Below are 25,410 nucleotides of genomic sequence, written 5' to 3'. Positions count from 1 at the left end.
AATTACTATTATCATCTGTTTGCGTGACAAGAGCAACAACTGAGTGTTTGCAGCACTGGACTTTTGATTCTAGGTTCCTGGGTTCAAATCCCAGCAGCGTCTGATGGGTTAAGGGTGGAGTTTTTTCACATTTCCAAGGTCAACTTATGTGCAAACCTGCTAGTGCCTTTGTCCATATACATGTGCAACTACATATATCAAAGACCTTAAAATCTGTGAAAGTGTTTGGTGAGTTATGGAAACAAAATCATATCCACCATGCACATCCCCAAAAATGGAGTATGGGTGCCTAAATCAGTAAATGACAGGGAACAATCAGCCCACTCTTGTATATGAGTGAATGAGGGAATTGCAGCCCAAGAACAACTACAACAAAAACTGGTTGCATACTTACAAATGAAAGACATGCTTTACTTCTTCAACTGTCGCTCTCTTTTTTCAAACTTATATTTCAAATACAGCATTATTTTTAAAAAATGACACTCACTTCATTCTGATAAAGGCTAAGATCCAGCGGAATATGCCCTGGGGAAAAAAACACAAAAAGTTATTTCATTATACGCTACAATGTACTCTTTTGCCCATAAAAGCAACATAGCCATGATTTCCAAAAATCAAAGGAAGCTTATTAGCAGCTTCTTCATTAACAAGTTAACTCATCACCTGCTGTTTCAACCGAAAACAAAATAATCAATCATGTCTCATATGCATTATACCTTCTCCCTACTTTCAGCAGTGTAAGTAATTCCAAGAGGAGCTTTTATTTGTACACAGAATAATCAGGACAGCAGTATCTTGGCAGAAAAAAACTGTGAATGAGTTATTTTGTAAACCTCATTTAAAGTAAAAGAATTTGGGTATAACTGTCGAGTGACGCATATGTAAATATATGCAAACAACCAAATGATTTTATATACAAACACATAAAAATTATGCCTCCAGGAATTCAATCACCATCTGAGGTAAGCCTGTACTGGCTTCCCGCCATTCCCTTTTTCCATATTCACAAAATACATTTCTGCACTGATAAAACACTACCCTTGTCTACTTCATTTTGACACTTGCAAGATGAACCACTCCCAATCTCTAAAAGATGCGCTCCCACATATTCCAACACTCTCCATCCCCTCCCTTGCCCCCAATAATCTCTCCTCTGCCAACCCTCCACACTTAGCAATGCTCGATAAAAGACTGACCTTGTCCTGGGTACTGACGGCAGTATCCAGGGATTCCTGGGACCCGGCTGCCCGCTTGTCAAGGTCTCCATAAAACAGAGATGTCCACCTGGCCAGGCACACACAGAGATGAAACACACGCAGAGATGAAACACACACACACACACACACACACACACACCAAGTGCACACAGTGGTATGTTGACTGGCACTCTCTAAACTGTCCAAATTCACACATTCTGATTATTTGATAGTTACTTAATCATGTCCTCAAGACACAAGAAAGTCATAATATTTTTTGTCTGCTTATAAAATTTAGCCATTTGGAATTAGGCTTTAAATATTGTTGTCTTCTTCTCTGGAAATATTCCATGACCTCAGCAATATACCTCTTGAGAAACTCACCAAAAACAGTGGTTACAACACACACACACACACACACACACACATGCACTCACACACAATTTATCTTCCAATACATGGCATAAGTGTCTGGCTGTTGGTTGAGAGAACACTATGATAATATGGAAGATCCAAAGACTTTATGAAAGATGGAGACTTTATTTACTAATTCACGAAACTTTGATCTCTTGCTGTCCTGCTGGTTTTTTTTGGGTTTTTTTTAGTGTATAATGTTAAAGTTTTTATCCTGTAATTGTTTTTGAGTGGATTCTTACATGCATGATGTGAAAATTTTATTCTGTAATTTTTTTAAAGCAGATTTTTACTTGTACGATATCAATGTTTAAGTCCTGAAATTGTTTTTCAGTGCATTTTTAGCATGTATAATGTCTTTATCCTGGGATCATTTTTCAGTGGATTGTTACACCTATAATGTGAAGGAGGGGATGTGGGGGTGGGGGGGGATTAATGACAATTACAGAGGTGACTTATTTGCAATTTTACAAATTTGAGAAAGTTGTCAGAAGAGACATATCATGATATCATAGCTTTCCATTCCCACTGTGAAGTAACCAATCACAACAAAGTGTAGACAATTTAATACTTTTCATTCAGTTTAACAACTGAATCTCCTCTGCTATTGGTAACCATGTCACCCATTACTACCTGCGGCATGTGGAAAGTAAACCCAACAAGAAATCCAATCTGGAGAGGAATGGTCTAGCTAGATTTGACTTGCCCAGCAGGACACACCACAGCAACCGCCGCGGCAAAGTGGTTAGCATCGTGGACTGACGGCTGGGAGGATGAGGGTTCGAATCACAGCGGAGGTGGGTTTTTCAGCCCGTGGCCGGCTCCTACCCAGAGTTGAGTGTGCTGTGGGCTTAAATGGGGAGACTGGGGCCACACTGCCGAGCGTCATCCACTTCAAGGATGCATCTTTGGGTGTGTTGCTCTAATTACCTGACCAACACTGCAAGTGTCTGTATCTCTTGGGCCTGGTTAACGCTGGGATATCATTATGACAGGAAGCGTAGAGTACAGCCTTGTCACGCAGTCCCAAACCAAAATGGACCTCCATAGTAACATCGTAATCGTCATCCTCCTCCTCCATCATCATCAGTATAGACAAAACAGTCTCAAAGTCTGTGGCCTTTCATGTCCTGCTCTCATGGTGACCTCAGTTTCGATACACCTCCACTTCTGTGCTTGGGGTGAGTCCTGTCAATGTCTTCAGTGTCAGCAGATTCATGGAGGGATTGTTGTTTGTGGGACATGGTGGCGGTCTCCACTCTGGGAGGGACGCTCACTCAGTCTGGCTCCGCAACTAAGCCATTATTGTCGTAAATAGGGGGCTTAGTAGGTGGTGTCCTAAGTACGTTAAATCAGAACAGGCACCACTGAACATGACTGAAGTGAATCAGCAGCAGTGCAGGGTCTCCTCTGGTGTGTGGCCTCCTGGCAACCTAACACTGACGGTTCCCAGCGGACTGCCGACGCTGGAACTGTGACGGACGAACCCGGGTGTGGCTGTGTATGGAGGAATCTAAATGAGCGGCGTGGTAGTAAATGCCACTGAAACGGTGCAGATGATGGGGCAGCAAAAAAACCAAAAAAACAACAACAACAACATCATGAAAGAAAGCTGCAGAGACCCAGGCTTTAACACACATCCAACAGGCCTGGAGGAATCTGGTGAACAGTTCTTCTGTGTGGTGCCACAGTGATTCAGGGAGAAGAAGAAATGTGCATCTATGTATCTCTGTGTGTTAATGTGCACACTTTTGTGTGGGGGGAGGGAGGGGGTGAGGGGGAGTGGTGCTTTAATGCAAAAATTCTGATATATCTAGCTGTGTTTTTTTATTACTTTGTTTCCTTAAATCTTCTATGCACCAGTAAGGGGTCACAGGTTAACCCTTTCACCGCCAAGCTCGCATTTATGCACAGGCGTGGTAGAGGACTCATGTCACTTAAAGGTGACCGTCATTGGTCTGTTATCCATGAACCTACTGCTCTTAATGTTCGTGGTAGGACAGGCCATATTTTCTATACATCGCAGGAGGAATCCCCAGCTATTCTTAGCTACTGTCTTCTCTGTGTTTATACCACAAGGGAATTTTGTACTCTAAATTAACTGGCGGTGACTTGAATTTAATTTTGTGTGTGTGTGTGTGTGTGCGTGTGCGTGTGCGTGTGTGTGTGTGTGTATGTGCACATGTGCGCGGAGGCATATGCATGCCTGAAAGTGTGTGGTATGGTGTTTATGTTATTGTAAAACTGTTAAGTTATAGGCATAAAAAAAACTGTACTTGAAATTGCATGAGATCTTGATCTCGGATTCTTGCACTAATTACAGGAAGAAAAAAAATTTATGCTCAAAAGCATCAGAAAAGCTATAAACAACTCCAACAGAATCATGCACCATGACCCCTTGCTGTGAACTATAACATGCATGAAATATAATATCAAGCAAAAAGACGCATACTGTGGTCAATTATACCAGGTGAAGGGCTTTGGAGAAGAGGGAAGGAGGAGATACCATGGCAGAAAGAGAGAGGGAAAAAAGTGGAAGACAGATGGTGAGAAGAGTAAGTGAGATGAAGAAAAGAGGAGGGTACATGGAAAGAGAGAGCAGAGACACAGAGAGAGACACAGAGACAGAGCGAAGCAAGATAGAGAAGAGTAGTGGAGAGAGGGGGAGGGGGTGGGAGGAAAAAGAGAGGGTAGAGGAAGAAAGACAAAGACCACAGAAATAGAGAGAGAGAAGCAAGAAAGAGAAGAGCAGAGCGGGGTGCAGAGAAAGAGTGAGAGAGAGATAGGCAGACAGACAGACAGAAACAGACACAGAGAAGGAGACAGAAACAGAGGCTGAGAGAGAAAGAGAGAGAGAGAGACACAGAGAGAGAGAGACAGAGAAAGACAATGAGAGAGAGGTGTTTATTTGTTAAATAGATTCCAAGGCAATATATTATTCAAACATACCATTTACAAATGAAATGTATTACCGTATGTGCATTATTCCTTTCTTTTTTTGTAGTTTTTTTTTTTTTTATCCTTACAGTCAATTTACACAACAGCTCTTTGCTATTCAAAGCTGCCAGTCATTTAATTAATTAAACATTTTTTCTTTTAGAATTCAAAACAGTTTTTTATGCTTTCAGTTTCAAAAGAGTATTGTATATTCAAAGTCTTTCTCTCATGTTCTTTCCTTGCAATGTAAAACTTATTTCAGTTGTTGAAAATCATCTTCTGTCCATCTCCCTCTGTGCATGTTTGTGGATGCACAGTGTCTATGCACTTTTTATTATAGGGAAAAAATCAGTTTGGAACATTCCTGATTACAAGGCAATGCATATTAAAAGAAACCTACTTTGATAAGAGCTGTTTGCATCTGGACCAAAGCTGGATGACAAAGCTCCTAATATGTGTATATGGTGTTCCAACAATAACAAAAATGCAGACTGACCCAAACTGTGTAGTTTTTCTCTTTTCTTCTTCTTTTTTTTAATTTTTAACTAAGACTCTTAAAGATAACTGGAAAATAATCTAATACTTTTCCCCCCAAATAAGAACTAAGAAGAAAAAAAAACCCAACTAACAACTTTTCCTCAGTAGAAAAGGTGAATTGCCAGCAATTACAATTTTCAAACTCAGAACAAAAAAAAAGAAGAAAAAAAAAGAAGAAAAGACAGAAAGCAAATACAACAGATTTTTTCCCCCAAATATTGCCTTTTCTAGTTATATGGATCTTTAAAGAGGGAAGGGGGAATAGGGGTGGGAGGAGTGGGTAGTAGCTGGTTAGCAGAAGAGTTAGACGGGGAGAGGCAGGGGGAGTCAAAATGGTAAGCTTTTGTGCAAAGTTACTAACACACACACACACACACACACACACACACACACACACTAATAATAATAATTAGAAAAGGAAAGAAAAAAACTGACATGATTAAGCATTCTTCTCTGTAACTGTATAGGTAGGAGGTAACTGTCTGGTTCATGATAATATACAGCACCACTTAAGACTTCATCACCTCTCCAATTAATCGCTAAAGGCTTGATCACCCTGCTTATTAATCACTAAAGACTTGATCACTCGTCCTACTGAACGCTAATGGCCTATCGCCCATTTCATTAATCCCTAAAGGCCTGACTACCCCTTGAATTATTAATACTTGATCACCACTCTCATTAATCCCTATTGGCTTCATCACCTATTTCATTAATCGCTGGAGGCCTGATCACCTGTATATTTCATCAACACAGACTTGATCATCCTCATCAATTGCTAAAGACTTGATCACCCTCTTATTAACTGCTAAAGAATTGATCACCTCTCTTATTAATCACTAAAGACTTGATCACCCCTCTTATTAATCGCTAAAGACTTCTTCGTTCGTGGACTGCAACTCCCGCGTTCACTCGCATGTACACAAATGTGCTTTTACTTGTATGACTGATTCTACCCCAACATGCAGGCAGCCATACTCCAATTTCGGGGGTGTGCATGCTAGGTGTGTTCTTGTTTCCATAACTCACAGAATGCAGACATGGATTACAGGATCTTTAATGTGCATATTTGATCTTCTTAGTGCGTATACACAAGGAGGGAATTCAGGCACTCACAGGTCTGCACATATGTTGACCTGGGAGATCAGAAAAACCTCCACCCTTACCCACCAGGTGCGATCACCGAGATTTGAACCCTGGACAAGTTCCCAGCTGGTCAACCAGCTATTACCCATACGCAATGTCAAAAAAAAAGTCAATCATTCTCAGAAACCGAGCATGCAAGCTTTTTGACAGCTAAGAGCTTTCCCCAGTTAAAGGGTGAATTTCTTTGATGACAGTCACTCCTTCCCAGTTACACTTGGGCCGATAAAAGTGTCTGCTGTGCATCTGGCTTGCCCCCTCTTCAAACAAGTCAACCATCTGATCCAGTGACAAAAAGCATTAAAAACAAAAAGCACGTGTTTCACATCCAGTACACATTCAACCCTGAGTTTCATGAAAATTATAGGCACTCAACTGGTTAAAGAATATGCAAGCAACAGCATAGCAAAAAGAGTGTCAACAAAAAAAAAAAAAAAAAAAAAAAAAAATGAGCATACAGATATATAAAGAAAAAGAAAATCTCTGTGTACACATAGCCAAACTCATTTCAGCCAAACCAAAACATGATGTTATAAGTCGTACAAAAACTACCAAAAACTGCATGCAAAACAATGATATAACTTAGCACTGACTTCATTGACCTGAGAGTCCTGATGTTCCACATTAATCTGAAGGTACACAAATAGAAAGAGAAATAATTTCCATCCACACAAACAAACTCATTTCAGCCAAACCAAACAGAATGTTATGTTGTAAGCCAGAACAAGAGAGGCAAGGCCTTCAAGACTCACTTATGATACACTTTAAAAAAAAAATCCAGGCTTTTTATGTATTGAGTATAATGCATTTACTGTTATATTAATATTTTTTGTATTCTCTAAACTTGGCACTTTGATCTGATATTCGACCAACCAAAAGATCTGTCATTATTATCATTTTTTGTTCAAACAGGAACTTCTTTTGCTAAGCATGGAAGTTTTGCTTATTGCAAACGTTTTGGTGCAGACAGTAAAATAAGGGAAATTACTCTGTAATTAATGCTAGGGGACTTAGTTTGCTTTAAACTGATCTTTCTCATCTTAAACATTACATTTTGAAATTATACTCAATACATAAAAAGCTTGGATTTAAAAAAAAAAAAAAGTGCATCACAAGTGAGTCTTGAATGCCTTGCCTCTCTTGTTTCAAAATGTAATGTTTAAGATGAGAGAGATCAGTTTAAAGCAAATTAAGTCCCCTAGTATTAATTAAAGTAATTTCCCTTCTTTACTATCTGCACCAAAACGTTTGCAAAATAAATAAAAATTCCATGCTGAGCAAAAGAAGTTCCTGTTTGAACAAAAAATGATAATTATGACTGCTCTTGTTGTTGGGTCGAATATCAGATCAAAGTGCCAAGTATAGAGAATACAAAAAATATAAATATAACAGTAAATGCAGTTTGCATATAATTAGGCTTCATTTTTTTTTTTTTTTTTGTGCCCATCCCAGAGGTGCAATATTGTTTTAAACAAGATGACTAAAAAGAACTGAATTTTTCCTATTTTTATGCCTAATTTGGTGTCAACTGACAAAGTATTTGCAGAGAAAATGTCAATGTTAAAGTTTACCACGGACACACAGATACACACACAGACAACCGAACACCAGGTTAAAACATAGACAAGCAAAAGCAAATCTGTTGTACATTTTAAACCTGTTTATTGGTGACCATACATAGCTGCACTGTCTATTTTACGCATCAGTTTATTTCTGCACACACAATTTTGGTAATATTTCATCTCCCTATTTCAGACAGCCATTTTCCATTTTTTGATATTAGTAACCAGAAGAAAAATTGGTTCCAATTTTGAAAATGTGGCGCTTATTTTCTTTTTTGTTTTTAATGGGAACAACAGAGGTGAATTATTCACAATTTGGCGAATTCAATAAAATTGTAAGAAAGGCAGATCATTACATCACAGCTTTCCATTCCCACCATGAATTAATCAATCACAACATGTAGATAATTTGATATTTTCCATTCTGTTTAATATGTTCATGTGTACGTGTGTGTGTGAGATCTTCAGTTAAACATCTATTCACTGTAAGTGTTACTGGTCGGAAAGAGGAGTAGTAGTGGATGAAAGAAAGGAAAATACATATGAATATTAGTGTAAGAGGGTGCGGGCACACAAGCGTTCATGCATATGTGTGTGTGTGTGTGTGTGTGTGCATGTGCATGTGTGTGTGAATTTTACTTATAAACACAATTTATTTGATGGATGTTCTAACATGCTAGATGTTTTTATTTGTTTACATTATTGTGCAATACATTATTGTCTCAACGTATGCATGTGTGTGTGTGTGTGTGTGTGTGCATTTTTTTTTTTTACATTGTTGTACACTACCTTGTCTTTACATATGTGTATGGGAGGGTGAGGGTGAGAGTTAAATATTTCATTTGCTGGATGGTTTCTATCGGTATACATTGTTGTGCAATACTTTATTGTCTTAATGTGTGCAAATGTGTGGGGATGTGGGGATGTGGGGGGGGGGGGGTTAGTCAGCTACTGAGAGTTTTTATCTGACTTGTTTTAGTGTATTGTATGGTACATATGTTCATTTTTATGTTGGTGTCTACAACGAGCCTGTGATTGCACACGTTAATTTCCATGTGGATTAATAAAGTGTTTTTGAATTGAATTGAAGAAAGTGTTAATAATATGTATTAGAGGAAAAGTATATTATAAGAAATTAAAGTTTAAAGAAATTGTGGTGTGTAATGAATGAGGTGTCATAGAAGGAAGAATGTGTGTATGCATATCACCAAGTATTAACTTACAACAATGTAAATATAAATAACGACATTAATCAAAATACATCAAAGAAGGATACCAACTGGACTGGAGTTTAAAATTTACAAAAACTTTCTAAGCAATGAATAATCATTCAAAATCTTTTCAGTGGATAATGGAATATTGATAGAGAAGTCATCAACTACATCTTTTGGAATTAACGGTCTTATGCTTGGACAATGAATGAGTAGATGGCTTACAGTTATTTGTTTACCGCATATACATTTTACATTTTTAGAAAATTTTGTATGAAAGGCATTTACTGCTTAGACGAATTCTGTACATTAGACGTGTGTGTGTGTGTGTGTGTGTGTGTGTGTGCACGCACATGTGTGTGTGAGTGAGTGAGAGAGAGAGAGAGAGAGAGAGAGAGAGAGAGTGTGTGTGTGTGTGTGTGTGTGTGTGTGTGCATGTGAGTGAGTAAGTGTGTGTGTGTGTACTGTGTGTGAGTAAGAGAGAGAGAGAGAGAGAGTGTGTGTGTGTGTGTGTGTGTGTATGGCTTGGACATGCCTACATATGTGTGGTGCTGTGTTTATATCATAGCAAAACAATGAAACTGTAGGCTCCACAAATTCCCTAAAAACATAAAATACATGAAATCTCCATTTCTGATCCTTGCACTGATTTCAGGAAACTTCCCAAGTATGCCCATAAGCATTTGAAAAGCTGTAAACAACTCATACAAAACTATGCACCATGACCCCTTGCTGTTAACTTAACATGCATGAAATATGACAAAACATCAAACAGAAAGATGCATACTGCAATCCATCATTCCAGGTGAAGGGCTTGGGAGAGGAGGGAGGGACGGGATAACAGAAAGATATAGAAAGAGGGAGGGAGGAAGAAGGGAGGGAAAAGTGAGAGAGAGAGAGAGAGAGAGAAAGAGGGGAAAAGGAGAGAATGATTGAGGGGGGTGGTAGAGAAAGAGAGACAAAGAGAGAAACAAGAAAGAGAAGTGCAGAGCAGAGAGAGGGTGTGTGAGAGAGAGAGGAGGCAGAGAAACACAGACAGACAGAGAGAAAGAGAAAGGGGAGGGAGAGAAAGTAACAGAAAGAGACCGACAGACACAAACAGACATACAGAGAGAGAGACGGAGACAGAGAGGTATTAGTTAAAAAGATTTCAAGGCAACATATTAGCAAATTACAGCATTTACAAGAGAAATTTGTTATTGTATGTGCACTATTCTTTTCACATGTAGTAAAATTGGTGGTCTTTGCAGTCAGTTTAACATTTCTTATGCTTTCAGTTTCAAAAGCATTCAAAGTTTTCAATCCCAAGCTCTCTCTTAGCACCAAAAAAGAAAAAAAAATTGCTGAAAGTCTACTTTTGTCCATCTCTGCATGTTTGTAGATGTGTACTTTTTTTTTCCAATATTATAGAGGGAAAACATCAATAATTTGGAATGTTCCTGACTACAAGGCAATGCATTTTAAAGGAAACATGTTTTGATAGTCTGCATCTGGAGTGGAGCTGTATTACAGAGTCCTTCATATGTGGAGTTACAACAATACACATGCAGGTTGACCAAAATGTAGTTGTTGTTGTTTTAAATCAGGCTTTTATAAGCAATTGAAAATAATTCATTAAACATGCTGTAGTTGTTCATGTTCTTTTTCTATCTCTCCAAATATTCTTCTATGAAGAAAAAGAAATTAAAACTTTTCCTCTGAAGAATAAGTGAATTATCAGCTTTTGCAATCTTCAAACTCAAAAGTGAATTAAAAAGAAAAAGGAGAAAAAGAAAAAAGCAAATACAGTGCTGAATACAAGATTCTTTTCTCATGTATTTACCTTTCTGAGTTATAAAGATCTTCAGGTGGGGGGTGAGGCGCGGGGCGTCAGGGGAGGGGCAGGGGGAATCAAAACCATTGGGCTTGGTGCAAAGTTTATGAAGTAGCTAATAAAAATAATTCATTAAATAAATATTTTTTTTTAAAACAATATTAGGACTGGCATGACCATACACTTTCCCTACATATAATCAGCCAGGGCAACTTGTGCATGATAATATACACCATTACTTAAGACCTGATCACTCCTCTTATTGATCACTTAAGACTTGATCACTCCTCTTATTAATGGCTTAAGACTAGATCACCCCTTCCATTAATCGCATAAAACTTTATCACCCTTTCCATTAATCGCTAAATACTTGATCAACCCTTTTACTGATCACTTAACACTTGATCACCCCTTTTATCAATAGCAAAAGACTGGATCATTCCCTCTTATTAATTACAGGAAGGCCTGATCAACCCTCTTATTACTCACTAAAGACTTGATCCTCCCTCTTATTAATCGCCAAAGACTTGATCACCCTTCATATTAACTTCTTAAGGCTTCATCACCCCTCTCATTAATCACAAAAGACTTGATCAGCCACCCTTCATATTAATCTCACTAAAGACTTGATCAGGCACCCCTCATATCAATCGCTTAAGATTTATCACCATTCTTATTAACTCACTCTCACAAAAGAGTTCACCATTCATCACCCTACTTCTTCAGCATTAATCACTAAAAGCCTGATCACCCCTCTGATTAATCGCTAAAGGCTTGATTACCCATCTTTTTTTTATCACCCCTCTTATTATTCACTTGAGGCCTGATCATCCATTTTATTCATGCTAATGGTCTGATCACCCCACTTATCGTTAATCACTTGAGGCTTGATTACGCCTCTTATTAATGACATCAGGCTTGATCACCCCTTTTATTAATCGCTGAAAGCTTGATCACCCCTCTTATTAATCACTGAAGGCTTGATCACCCCTCTTATTCATCGCTAAAGGTTTGGTCACCACCACCCCCTACTACTGATCACTTGATCAACCAGACTGTAAGCAACTGTACAAACTTGTTCAGTTAGTAAAGTAATAGTGCAGGTTACATACCTGTATGAACAGTATGACTATACTAATGCATGAAAACAGTTGGGTTTTTTTTTTTTAACACACATAAAAGAAAGAGCAGCCTGAAGAAAAGGCACCCAAAGTGGTTGTTTCACTGAATGCAACACTCGATTTCCTGTCTACTTCACTCCAAGTCCAAGTGTTCATTTTAAAGAAAGCACTACCAGGTTACTTGTCTACTTCACTACAAGTACATGTTCCAGTTTATGCAATACTAGGTTACTTGTCTACTAATAGCCAGAGAAACTGAGGAGGGGATCATCAAGGCACCAATCCAACAGGAGGAGAAAAGGGGTTAATGCAAGAGAAAGTTCCAAGCTGGTCAACCAGCCACTACCCATACACATTGTACGATCCACTGCTTGAAACGGCTCGGCTGAAAAACAACAAAAAATCACAAAATCCAAATAAGAAAATCCAAAATATAGGCTTACAGAAGATGGAAAAAGTACACATGCATGTGAATGAACAAAAGAATATGCAAGCAACAGCAGAGCAAAAAAATGGGTCAAGAAAATAATATGAACATACATAAATAGGAAGAAAAAGGAGGAATTCTTTGCATATTCATACATAAATAGGAAGAAAAAGGTGGAATTCTTTGCATACAAACAGCCAAACTAATTTCAACCAAACCAAAACATTCCATTGTGAGCAAAACAATGACAGAATACTGTACGTAAAACATCAATAAAACTTAGCACTGACTTGAGATGCTTTTTTATCCGCAGTGATCTGAACATATCCATACAGAAAGAAAAAGGAATTCTTTGTGTACACACAGTCACACTTATTTCCACCAGACCAAAACAGAATGCTGTAAGCAAAAAAAAAAAAAAAAAAAAAGACATAAAAGTGCCTGCAAAAAATCAATAAAACTTAGCAATGACTTGAGAGGATGATCCACACAGATCTTATTATCATTATTGCATCAACCAGTGTCATCAATTTCCACTCTTCATGAGTGTAACCTCCTTGTACGCTATAAATCTGTCAAACTGTTTTTTTTTTCTTTTTTGAAAGTAAGTCTGTTGTACATTATAAACCTGTTCATTGGTGAGTATACATAGCTGGCCTGTCTGTTTCACACTCATAGGTAAGTTTCTTTCTAAATACATTCTGGTGATATTTTCAGAAAAAAAATTATTTATCAATGCTTTCCATTCTCAAGTAATTCTTCAAGATGGAGACAGACATGCCAGGAAATGTGGACAATCCAGTTCAACCAAAAAATATTATTCAAAACAGAAAGAGAAAGAAAACAGTTTAATATATTCTTCACTTAATCATTTTCTGTGTTAGTAAAGACAAAAAAACACCAACCAGAACTTGCACACATTTTTGTGTTTTTCCAGCATGGAAAGAACTACCTTGGATATTAAAAGATACCAGCTACCCACAGCTATTCAGAGCAAATATTGTACAAACATATGAAAGGAGAATTACTGGGCAACTGATAACAGTCTGTGTGGAAGATCCTCCAAGTTGGAAAACACTGGGATGATACCAAACCTGTTTGTTTGTGGTCTCTCTGGTTTAACTGCTACTTCTTCCAGGTTACTGAACAGGTGGGATTGTACACTGATCACACACACACACACACACACACACACACACACACACACACACACACACACACACGCACATACACACACACCGTACAACACATGTATGCTAGCTCATACACACACAGAGACACAGACATAGTCACACACACACTCACACCATGCATACACACAAGTAAACATATACATGCGCACACACAAATACTCAGACATGCATGCAAACACACACACACACACACACACACACACACACATACACACAAACAGAAGTGTAACGTAAACCACAATAATAATGAAATACAAAATTTACTTCACAAGAGTGAAAAAATGAAAATTCAAACACATGCCATGAACTGCTGTGCTTACGACACTCAAGCTATACAACAACAGAATCAATGGTATGTATGACAATAAGGTATACGGGGAAGAAAATATACCCCTTAAATGTTATAAAATTGATTTCAGCTTTAGAAAATGAGCTTCATAACAGAAAAATGAAACAACAGTCTATCTTTCATCAGATAAAAGGAAATCTTTTTAATACAGATAATCCATGAAAAGATCTGAACTGTAAACATCTATAGTATATTCAGCTCACCCAATTCAAAACAGTATGGTTGCTGACCTTTTTATTAGTTTCTTTAAGTGTGGTTCAGATTTTAAATGCAGATTCAACTCTTAGTATGCAGATGAAAAAGATACAAAACAGTCCTTGCAAACCTTCATGACTCATAAGTGATACAATCTGAATTTGCCAAACATAACGAAAAACGAAAAAATAATGAAAAAGATAAACTCCCTGCATTTCAGCAACTTCTAGTTTTCTGTATTGCCATAATGTTGTTTTGGGAGGCAATGGTATTGCTATGGAATAAATGTCATGATAAATGGGCAAAAAAAGACCAACATAACCTCTCAACTAAAGTACAGAAAACAGGTGACAAACACATATCTTTACACAAGAAGTGCACACCATGTAACGCAACTGGGAACACAACAACAAGGTCAAAGACAATAGGTGATCACCCATGTGACATGGCAAAACAAACACTGCTCACATGATACACAACTGGAAAAGACTTTACAACACCTCATTCTCATAGAAAAGAATGCCGAAAACAATGAAAACATTTTTAAAAAACATTTTGGGGGCACGGTTTCAAAACCGAGAAAAATTAGCACACATAAAAGAGTTGTGTGGGGAAAAAAACACACTGAGAATGATCACACAAAACAAATAAACGGATAAATGAACAAATCAATCAAAATCACTCAAGAGCATGCACTCACTTCTCTTCTGTTCTGTTCACCAGTGCCAGACGACCATAGTCCCAGGCAATCTTTCTCAGCAGTGTAAACAGCAGCAGCAACAACTGCAACAGTTTAATTCATATGTCAATCATTATGTAGGTGTGGTACATTAACTGATATGGATACTTCTATAGCACCTAGCCTTGGTTAGAAAACAAGTTTTAAGCGCTTTACAAACATAGTCATTTGCACAACAGGCAGTCTACCTGGGTAGAGCCCACTGACAGCTGCCATTGGGCACTTATCATTCATTTCCTGTGTCACTCAATCACAGAAGTGTAACAGCAGCTACAACAGTTTTACATAACCGTTAAATCTCAAAAGTGAAATAGACATCATATGACTATGAGTAAGCATGCAAATAGAAATGAATGTGACAATCTTTTTTTTCCGAAGAATTTCAATGTAAACTAATGGAAAAAAGAAAGCAATAGAAACCAATGAAAAAACTGATCCGAAACTTTGCATGAGGGAATGGGGAGTATGGGATCGAACTGAAATGGGAACAACAGGTTTAAAAACAAAGCAAATGAACACTACGTGTCATATTAATCATTAACATCACTCACCACAAAAGCAACACAGTTGATGATCAGGGTTCCTGGGATGCCATTGTAGGCATCATAGACCATGTGGCTGCTGTTGAGGCTGGTCTGACAGTCTGGGGAGGAGTAGGCAGAGGTGGTGTTGATGGGGATGAAGGGGGTGGAGCTCATGATTGTCCTTTTTGTTCTTTCTTTCTCTCTCTATGCCACACCAACTTGATAGCAATGTCTCTCTGCCGTCAACCCTCTAACCGCTGGCATCAAACATCCTTTTCCCTCATCTGCAACAATGCCAACCATATCTACACCATCCCATGGTGCTGCTAACCAAATAATCATTCAAAATTAAGATAAAATGAATGTACACCAAATTTTACTCAATAAGGGTAATCAGATAAGCAATTAACATACTTTTTTTCCAGCCAGCCTTGAAGCATAAAAAATAGAGGGAGACAGAGGGGGTGTGAGAGAGAGAGAGGAAGGTGAGAGGGAGTGAGAGAGGACAAAACAAGTAAGCCAAAATAAAATTCCTTATTTTCTAGGATAATAAACACTAGCATGCTCTTTTTCATCCAGTCCTCACTCTCAATAGGGTTCACACTACAGGATACTGGGGTAGAGGGCGAGAGGGGCTGGGGGACACAAATGGACAGAAACAGAAGGAGATATATATCAGACAAATAGGCAGAGACAGAGAGGGACATAATAAAATCAGGCATGCAAGATGGAAGCAGCAAAAACACACACCACACACACACACACACACACACACACACAAAGAAGCCAGTAATGTACAGCCATCAATATGGCCATGTGTTTGAACAAGAGCAGAAAAAACATAATCACACTGAGCCAAGGAAAAGCATAAAATAAAGGCACTAATACACAATATCAGGAATAGTGTGGTACTATTTTTATTACTTCTTTACACCCAGTTAACAATAAAGCATAGAACAGAGAGACTGATTTCTGTGCCACTGGACAATTTGTGGCTGGGGGCCAGATAATCAAAGTGAACGTCTTAATAATAAAACAAAGTAAAATTTAGGGACTTTTTAAAACTGCCAAAATGTGCAAATACACCCACAAATGATTTTGTCCATGTCTAGTAAAATCACTGATAAGCACACATCCCACCAGTCCTAACCAATTTTCCATTTTAATAGTACAGAATTAAAAACTCACAAACATATGACGCATATGACATGTGAATGCAAAGCATCATAACCCAAAAAATGCACCTGGCAATATCCTTCTTTGCATGAAGATGGCTAATTAACTGAAAAGGTTATGGTTACATTTACAAGACTATCATAGTCAAATTTGTACACTGAAAAGGATAAACGGAATGAAAAAAAAAAAACCCATGCGAGCAACGAGGCAGATCATATTACAAGAAATAAAGACAGCTACTTACTGACATAGTAACAATATGATGAATCATACCTTGTCACAATAAAGCAAGATATTTACTGACATAGTAACAATATGATGATCAATTTCTTCTAAGTACAGTTGAAAGAAAATGAAAAGAGGGAGATGTCCAAATCAATACACCGATAGCCAAAACAACGATCAACAAACTAAAAATGAGTGTGGCAAAAGCAGGGGGGAAAAAAGTTAACTCCACATGTCAGTCTAAGAGCACAGGACATTGGTCATCGCTGCCAAAGACTGTGAGTGCAAAACTACTAAAAGTAACTAACAGTGCCTATTGATTTACACTCAAGAGCCTCCTCCTTCTGGCTTGCAGGGCATCACTGTCTCCTCTCATCCCTCACTGGAGGTTTACTTTGATCACCCAACAGCCTGACTGTTGGCGCCTGCTGAGTTCTGGCTTCAAACTGGCTAAGCTACAGCCTTCACTCTAATCCGTTGTTCTGTATTAAGGACACAATGTTGTGCCACAGTAGATACACTGTTGTGCCTTCATAAACACACTGTTGTGCCATCAGAAAAAGCAGTTTTGCCACACTACACTGTTTTGCACACTGCTGTGCCACACAAGACACACACTTGTGACACAAGACACACTGTTGTGACATGGAAGACACAATTTGACATGATAGTTACACTGTTGTGCCACACTAGACACACTGACATGATAGTTACACACTGTTTTAACATGACACACTGTTGTGCCACACTAGACACACAGTTGTGCCACAAAAAAAACACACTATTTGACATGAATGTTACACTGTTGTGCCACACTAGACACACGACATGATAGTTACACAGACAGTTACACTCAATGCCTGCAAAGTTTTTGTTCTGCAGTCAAGAAGGAAATCTCTTTCTTTTTTTTCTTTTTTTGAACTGTTCTTTTGCTCTGGTGTCCTTTGCTCTTGCTTTTTTTTTTTTTTTTTTTTTTTTTTTGTAACCAAGCTAGTCAAATAACTCACAAAATAAAACACACAATTCTCTTTTTTTCACCAAGTGAAATTCTGATAAGTTCAATGATTTATGGTATGATTTTGCATCCAAATAAACATACTTTTTTTTACATTACAGAAAAGGCTGTAGTCTAGTTCCATCTTCTGAAGGGGTATTCTGGCATCATAATTCCCCCATCCTGTTTAGGCAAGAATGAAGCTGGTCTCATCCAATACCTGGAAATAAGACACTGTCATTTGGTCTGGCTACCTCCATAAAATGGTGCACTGCAGCCTAGCTCACCTAATCAATACGGTATAGGAGCGGTGGGGGGGTATTTGCCAAGCTGAGATTTCATCACCCTGTTCCTTTTGGGCTTTTCCATTGCACAACCCCACTGGCTAATGCACATATGTTATTGGACCCATCTACCTCAACCAATGCGGAAAAGGAAGCTGGAACACTGATGTCATTACACTGGTGTTACAAAAGGGAAAAAAAAGAAGAAAAAAAGATTACTCTCTTTTCAGCATCATGTAGAGAAAGAGTACAATTTAGAGCTTATAAACAGAAACAATCAAATGAAAACGCATAATAATATGAGATATTGGAAAACAAAATGAAAACACCAAGAAAACAGAAAAGCCCAATTATAGGACTAGATGAATAAATAAAGAACTCAGTCACCCAGTGCAACAGCTGTACCCCTACCAATGTTCAAAAAGAACTGTTTTTGTCAATTATTTCACTAAACAATGCTCTTATCTACAGTCCATACAATTATCAACGATAGCTCGATAAACTGAGACATCACTCACCCATCCCTATCCTCTGAACTATAAATGGAGGAAAATGAAGGCTGTGTTATTGTGTATGTACATACTGCTTGTGACTTTGACTTTCAATATAGTTAAGGTTATCACCATGACTTATCAATCTACTAAATTTGAAGACTGGATCCAAACCCGAGCTCTGTCATGCCTATAATGAAGCTTTTACAGACATTCTATGCTAAGATTTTGACCACCGAATCTCTATTCTTTCAAAAAAGTTCATTCTCTCACCATCGTCAAACACCATGTCAAATTTCATTGAGTGGAAGAGACAAGATCTATCATGCCCATAACTGTTACTCTATAATTAGTTAAGACACTGACATTTGACTTCTCACATTTAATTGCCATGTCTTCCTCTGCTTTATTTTTCAGCAGATGTGTAGCCTATATGGATCAATCTGCACACTATGATACCTCCTTGAAACTGAAACTGAAACCTTAAGTGGTTGGCCAGAAGGGTCTTACTGGTGTCTACCATCCTGACATGTTGGCCTATCTACCACTTGTTGAAGCTGAGATAACAATTGTTCTGTCTGCTGGCTACAGCTTGCACCAGTTTGATACAATGAAGTATGTGACACTAAATGTCATACTGATGCATTGTTTATGTGTTTTACACTACAAATTAATTTCTCTTGTTGGAGATTTATAACAAAGTATTCTGTACTCTGCAATCTGTATTGTTAAAATTTACCACAAATGCCCACACATTCTCATACAAAGTACAAAGGAAACTGGGTGAACAACACACTCAATGTGTTTACAAAAATAGATTTGAAAAAAGTGGGTTGGGGAAGACAAGTTTTGCTGAAATTGTTTCACTGGCGAAACAAATTAGGATCAGAACCATCCAATAACAGATTGCATAAATAATTTGACAGCATGACCTGAGCTCAATATTGTTTAAGTGAACAACTCGTTCTGGCTGATATATTAAAGACATTTTGTTTGTTTACTTCAACACTGAAGTCAAAGACAAGCTGAGTTTTATTACCATGCAAAGTTATTTTACATACACCATTTACTTTGCAGCAATAAACAAATGAAGACTGCAATAGGCTTATAACCATGAAACATGAAAGATAAAAAGTAATAAAGTGGAGCTGAATACTTTAACAAAACAAAACAAAAAAACAAACAAAAAACAAAACAAAAACTGAACAAAAACCAAACAACCAAACAAACAAAAACAAACCTAATCAATGCCACCACACAACACAGACAGCCAGCAATTTTCATACACTCAACAACACCCCTGCTCACTACCTAAAAACAAACAGGGATTTGCCGATTATTGACTGATCAATTGATTGGTCCCTATTCAGCTGCACCCACCGAGGACAACCCCAGTGACTAACATGCCAATCTGTCCCCAACCCTAGTCCCTCAGAGAGAGCCAAGCCCAATGCCTGTACCAGGATTGCAAGTAATTGGGTGGCTGGTTTCACGACTGGCTTGCCTGCTCAGGTACATCTCTCCTATTGGAGAGGTGACGTGTGCCAACTATGATCGTTGATTGATTCTTTGAGGTGCAATTTTGTGTTTGGGAATGTTACCTTACACTAAAACTACATTCGATGATTCATCTCTGGGGAAAGCAGCCAGATTTCACAAAGAGAAATATGTTGTGACAAAGAGTAACACGATTCAATACACATCTGTAAATGTCACAACTGATCAGTTTAACAAAATTAAGCATGATCAGTTAATGAAATACTGGTGTCTTGTCATACTCGATATCAGACACAAAGCATATCCTGAATATTCACCCTCAGACACACAAAACGAATCCTGTATACCACCCTCACCCTCATAAAAGAGGCTCATATACCAGCAAAAAAAATTATGCACCTAGTCTCTGAGCCATTCCTTCTTTTTTTTCTCAGTTATCTTTCTTCTTTTCTTTTTTTTTAAATAACTGAAATGACAACAACAACAATGTTCTATCTTCATGCAGTTTCTCTACTAACCCAAGAACTGAAATACTTAGAGGGATAACGATGACGATAACAATTTTTTATTCAGATAAAGGCCACTGCCCCTTACTGAAGGGGGTGACATTAAAGAAAGATAAATAAGATTTTACTTGACACACTATGCATCTGCAACACAAACCAACCAAAAAATAGCTAACACAGATGTTCAACAACGTTCATGTCGTAACAATTCTCAATCTCTTCAATGCCTCATATATATAAATGGCCAAGTTACACAGAGTAGACTCATGTCTTGATGACATGAGCAAATTAAATCTGAAGTTAGATGGATCTTTATAATACTTTGGTTGGATTAGTTTTTGTCTGAGGTCACTCAAGGCAAGGCAACATAATACAAAATGTAGCTCGTCTTCCTTACCCAGATTACATAAACTACAAGTAAACACAGATTCCCTTAATTTCCATATCTAAAACAATGAGTAGCAATATCAGAAACACCAAATCTAAATTCAATGTACGGTTCGATGACATGCGATGTCTTGAAGAGTTTAAACTGTGCAAATCTATCACTGTTTTGTATATGATCATGCCAGTCTTGCCATCTGCAATCAATAATTCGTTGTCTAAAGCACTTTAAAAAACCGGCAATATCTTCAACCCCCTGATTGTACCACACAAATGAAAAACCATAAGAATTCAAACACTGTCTAACACTCGTTGCCCATGTCTTTTTGCCATTATTATCTAAAGAATATAACATATTATAAGCTTTAAATGGAAATCTGTTTTCATCCATTCTAGTCAATTTCAGTCAATATTTGATACATTTAATATATGAATTCAAATAAATCGGATATCTCCCCAACTCACCATAAACAAGATCATTTGGAGTTCGACTGTCTACATTGAGAAACCGTTTCATTGCAAATAAATGCTTTTTTTCTGTTGCTACATTATTTTCCAGTCCCCAAATTTCTGCTCCATACTGCAATATTGTCTGAACTTGAGAATCAAACAATCTACTTAATACACTAAATGAGCTACAATCTATTTTATACAAAATATGAAGTATTACAATAACTGCTTTCTTTGCTTTGTTAGCTATATCCTGACATGCAAAATTGAAACTGAGTCTAGTTTGGGGGGCAAGGTCATGACACAAAAGCAAGAGGTCATGCTGTTGGGAGCTCCGTGTTTCCTTGCTGTTTTCTCCAGCTGAAGACGTCACCTACCTTTGTACGTTGGCAGACGGCGAGCTGATACTTAGAGGGAGGAAGAGAGAGAGAGAGAGAGAGAGAGAGAGTGCTTGTCTGCGTATGTGTGTGAATCCATGTCTGTTTCATGGATGTGTGTCTGCATCTGTGTGTAGGTGCCTGGGGGTCATTTTTTTCTGGTATCCCCCTCCCCCATCTCCTCACATCTATCCTCTCATTTTGTGTTTTTTGTTGTTGTGCTTGTTTTATTTTTTTTTCTCTTCTATTTAATCAAAATAATTGTTCTCACAACCTCTACTTTCTTCCTCCCATGACACCATTCCTCAGCACAGCAAGGAAATATCAAAGTGACATTTCCATGAGAGATTAATGAAGGGTGACCTTCTGGACATCCCTTACACCCAAACAATGGCCTCCGGATAGGTCCAATGACACTTTCTTTCTTGCTGAAAAAAAAATCAGGAAGACAACAAGAAAAGGAAAACCAGTGCTGCAAGTTCTGCTCAGATATTCTGTTTCTGTTTCATTTTTAATTCAGCTGCTTTTTTGCATGTGTTTGAGACTTTCTCAGCAGCTGGCAAGCAATGGTCAAAAGCCTGTTTTTTTTTGTTTTTTTTTTGTTTGTTTGTTTTACTCAATGCTTTCTCTGTGTCTTTATCTGTCTATTCGTCCGTATGTTCATCAATCTATCTATGTCTAATCTTTTTTCCTTCTCTTTTTTTCAATGCCCTTTTCCCCTTCCTATGCCACGCTACATTTTCATATTTCAAAATATGTTCTGAATATGTCTTTAAAAGAAATGAATAATAAATAAAAAATTCAAAAATTCAAAAACTATCAGAAGTCTGAGTAGGGATCCACCCCAAAAGATGAGTCAGTCCTTGTTTGCTTTGGCTGCACTCAAAAACACTGTGCTGTAGTGTAAGAGACACTGATCACCCCTTGAAGTTTCAGTCTTCTTTATCTTTTTTTCTAAGTTCTTTTACTTGCTGTCTTGTTCATCTTTTATCAGACTTCAGTCATTTCAAGCCCTTTCTTTAAAATAACAACCAGTATCACTTCATTATCTCTGACAAAGAAACTAAGATTGGTCCCAGTCGAAGTCTGTGGTTCATACAGACTGCAAGCAGAACAGCAGAATACAGCATTCAAAATAAAAGCATGAAGCAAAGGCAAATCAAGCCTGATGAAAGACCAAAACAATTAAACACACAAATGTGTGCGCACATACACAAACACACACATGCACACTCACACACGTTTGTGTATACACTCATGCATAATATTTGGACAAATGTGAAAATATCATGGTAAAGTCAACCATTTCAATACAAAGCCTTTTCATGTTCAGTGACAACTATTTGCCAAGGGATGTATTCGTCATGGAGGGTAATAATCAAATAAGAAATCTAGCATGTAAACTACTACAAAAAACAACAACAACATAACATATTATTTTCTGACAAGAAAATGAACACACAATCCAGTTATTACAAGTTCACATGAAATTAATGATTTTGCAAAAGGAAAATTCCTGTAATGATGCGGACAGAAATTTACGTCCTTAAGCACTTTTTTTTTTGCACATCAGGAGACAGAAATTTCTTTTGTGGCACTGATGAGGTTAATATAAAATCAATACCACATCAATAGAAAAAAAAACATAACAGAAAAAAACAACAGCAAAATCAGCAAAGAATCTGTCCATTCTCACTCTCTCAAACGAACTGGTTGAAAAGAAAGGAGTTGATGGGTGTTGAGAATTACAAGAACATATATATTCTACTGGGGATTATTTATCCCTTCTTCAGTGATTGGCAGTATCAGAAAGCATATTCCTGTTTCTTTTCTGATGTGTTATTCCTATTAGGTAAATTTATCAAATGTGTCCAGAAAACACACACACACACACACACACACACACACACACACACACACACACACACACTTTTGCACTCACACACATATGCATGCATGCATGCACAGACACACACACACACACACACACACCTTAGCATCTTAGATTACCTCTTCAAAAGCAAGACAAATGGGTGTAGCCAAGGGAATGTATCTTCTGAACTAATATGCTGCCTCTTGTTAAGAGTGAGAGAGCACCTCTCATATAAGAGAATACACTGTGTGTGTGTGTGTGTGTGTGTGTGTGTGTGTGTGTGTGTGTGTGTGTGTGTGTGCATGCATGCATGCATATGTGTGTGAGTGCAAAAGTGTTTATATACTTAAGCTTTATCACTGGATGACAATGCAATATGTGAGAGCCAGATCACAGTAATTAAGATAACAAACCACACCATCACAATCAATGTATACAAAGAAAGAAGGAAATATATTTTCACAACACTGACACTGATTTGATTGTTCTCACAACTGCTTTATCAGCAAGGCCTTGAAAATCACTACATAAAAACATAAGTACTATCTCTGTGTATGACAATCACTGTTTATGTTTCCTTGTAATGTTGTATACATTCAAAAAGAAGCTGGAGTGCTTAGATATATGTTGCACATCTAAACTTGACCAATCTTGTATTTAATGACCAGTCATTTTGTCTGCAAAGTGTTTTATCTTTTACAATAATAAAACTGATATTAACAAGTTGTGATCATTACCTTCATCAACGTACCTGTTTATTCAAACATTTATTAATCTCTTGAAAAAACCTTTTTCATGCTTCATAAAATTTCTTATTAAAATTATTTTCATTTCTTTCACCATTTTCATAGTTTATTCTTTTTGATTTTGAAAGTGGGTGAGTATAATAATGTGTGTGTGTGTGTGCGCGCGTATATACATGCATGTATTCATGCATTCAGAAATACTGCTCAAAGCGCTTTACATTTCATTACCCACTCTCTGCTCCCCCCATCAATACCTATCTCCATCCCCCTGCATACACACGGAAGCACATGCCAGAAAACACAAACGCAACTGAACACGCATCCTGCATCATGCACTCAGGCACATGCACACACACACACACATGAATGCACTGAAACCCGCCAGCACCCTGCCACACACACATGGCAAACAGCCTCTCCACAACAAAACATGCACCCAAAACCAGATCACACCAAGACCAAGACAAAAAAAAAATAAAAAAATAAAAAAATAAAAAATAATGCTGTTAGAAAAGACGTGTTTTCAGAGCAGACTTAAAAGATTTCTAGACAGATGCAAATTTTCTGGAAGTTTGTTCCAGTGACAGAGCCTAGAAGGAAAAGGATCTCTGACCCTGTTGCTTCTTCTTTACAATAGCTGGGAGAGGATGACTTTTTCTAAAATTTTGGAAAGGAAGCACACATTTGAAACAGATCTGTAATTTTTTTCCAGATTGTTCTGATCTAAGGAAGACTTCTTTATGAGTGGACACACAAGAGCATGTTTAAAAACAGATGGAAAGCAACCAGACAGAAATGAATCATTAATAACATAAGTGATATATGGAAGCAGGACATATGGATGGATGGATGGATGGATGAATGACTGTATGTATGTGCAGGAAAGCCAGTGTGAGACTGGAAGCATGTCATTATATCAATATATGTTTGACTGAAAAAAAAATTGTAAGCATTTTTTTCATTATTTCTAGTGCTATAAAAATGAAAAGACAAAATAATGTGTGACAGGTTATACACAGATGATATGAAGCTGCCTTTGCTACTGT

At 37.7% G+C, this 25,410-nt stretch overlaps 1 protein-coding gene across 3 annotated transcripts in view; it reads right to left on the bottom strand.

The window, feature by feature from the left end:
* The window catches only part of LOC143280923 (osmosensitive cation channel TMEM63C-like), an 81,583-nt gene that overhangs the window by 46,685 nt on the left and 9,488 nt on the right, over positions 1-25,410 (bottom strand). The window contains exons 2-7 of one of the 3 annotated variants that reach the window (XM_076585706.1): positions 15,389-15,645; positions 14,799-14,881; positions 13,456-13,524; positions 12,287-12,319; positions 1,197-1,284; positions 488-525 (exon numbers count right to left, since the gene is read on the bottom strand). In XM_076585706.1, coding sequence (XP_076441821.1) covers positions 488-525; positions 1,197-1,284; positions 12,287-12,319; positions 13,456-13,524; positions 14,799-14,881; positions 15,389-15,535 — 458 coding nt within the window. In that variant the 5' untranslated portion in view covers positions 15,536-15,645. The remainder of the gene's footprint in view (positions 1-487; positions 526-1,196; positions 1,285-12,286; positions 12,320-13,455; positions 13,525-14,798; positions 14,882-15,388; positions 15,646-25,410) is intronic. The other 2 variants (XM_076585707.1, XM_076585708.1) reach the window with 2 other exon arrangements.

This window comes from Babylonia areolata, chromosome 4 (assembly GCF_041734735.1).
Source record: "Babylonia areolata isolate BAREFJ2019XMU chromosome 4, ASM4173473v1, whole genome shotgun sequence".
Taxonomy (NCBI): domain Eukaryota; kingdom Metazoa; phylum Mollusca; class Gastropoda; order Neogastropoda; family Buccinidae; genus Babylonia; species Babylonia areolata.
Note: the sequence above shows the minus strand (reverse complement) of the source record. Positions and strands in the feature narration are given on the sequence as shown.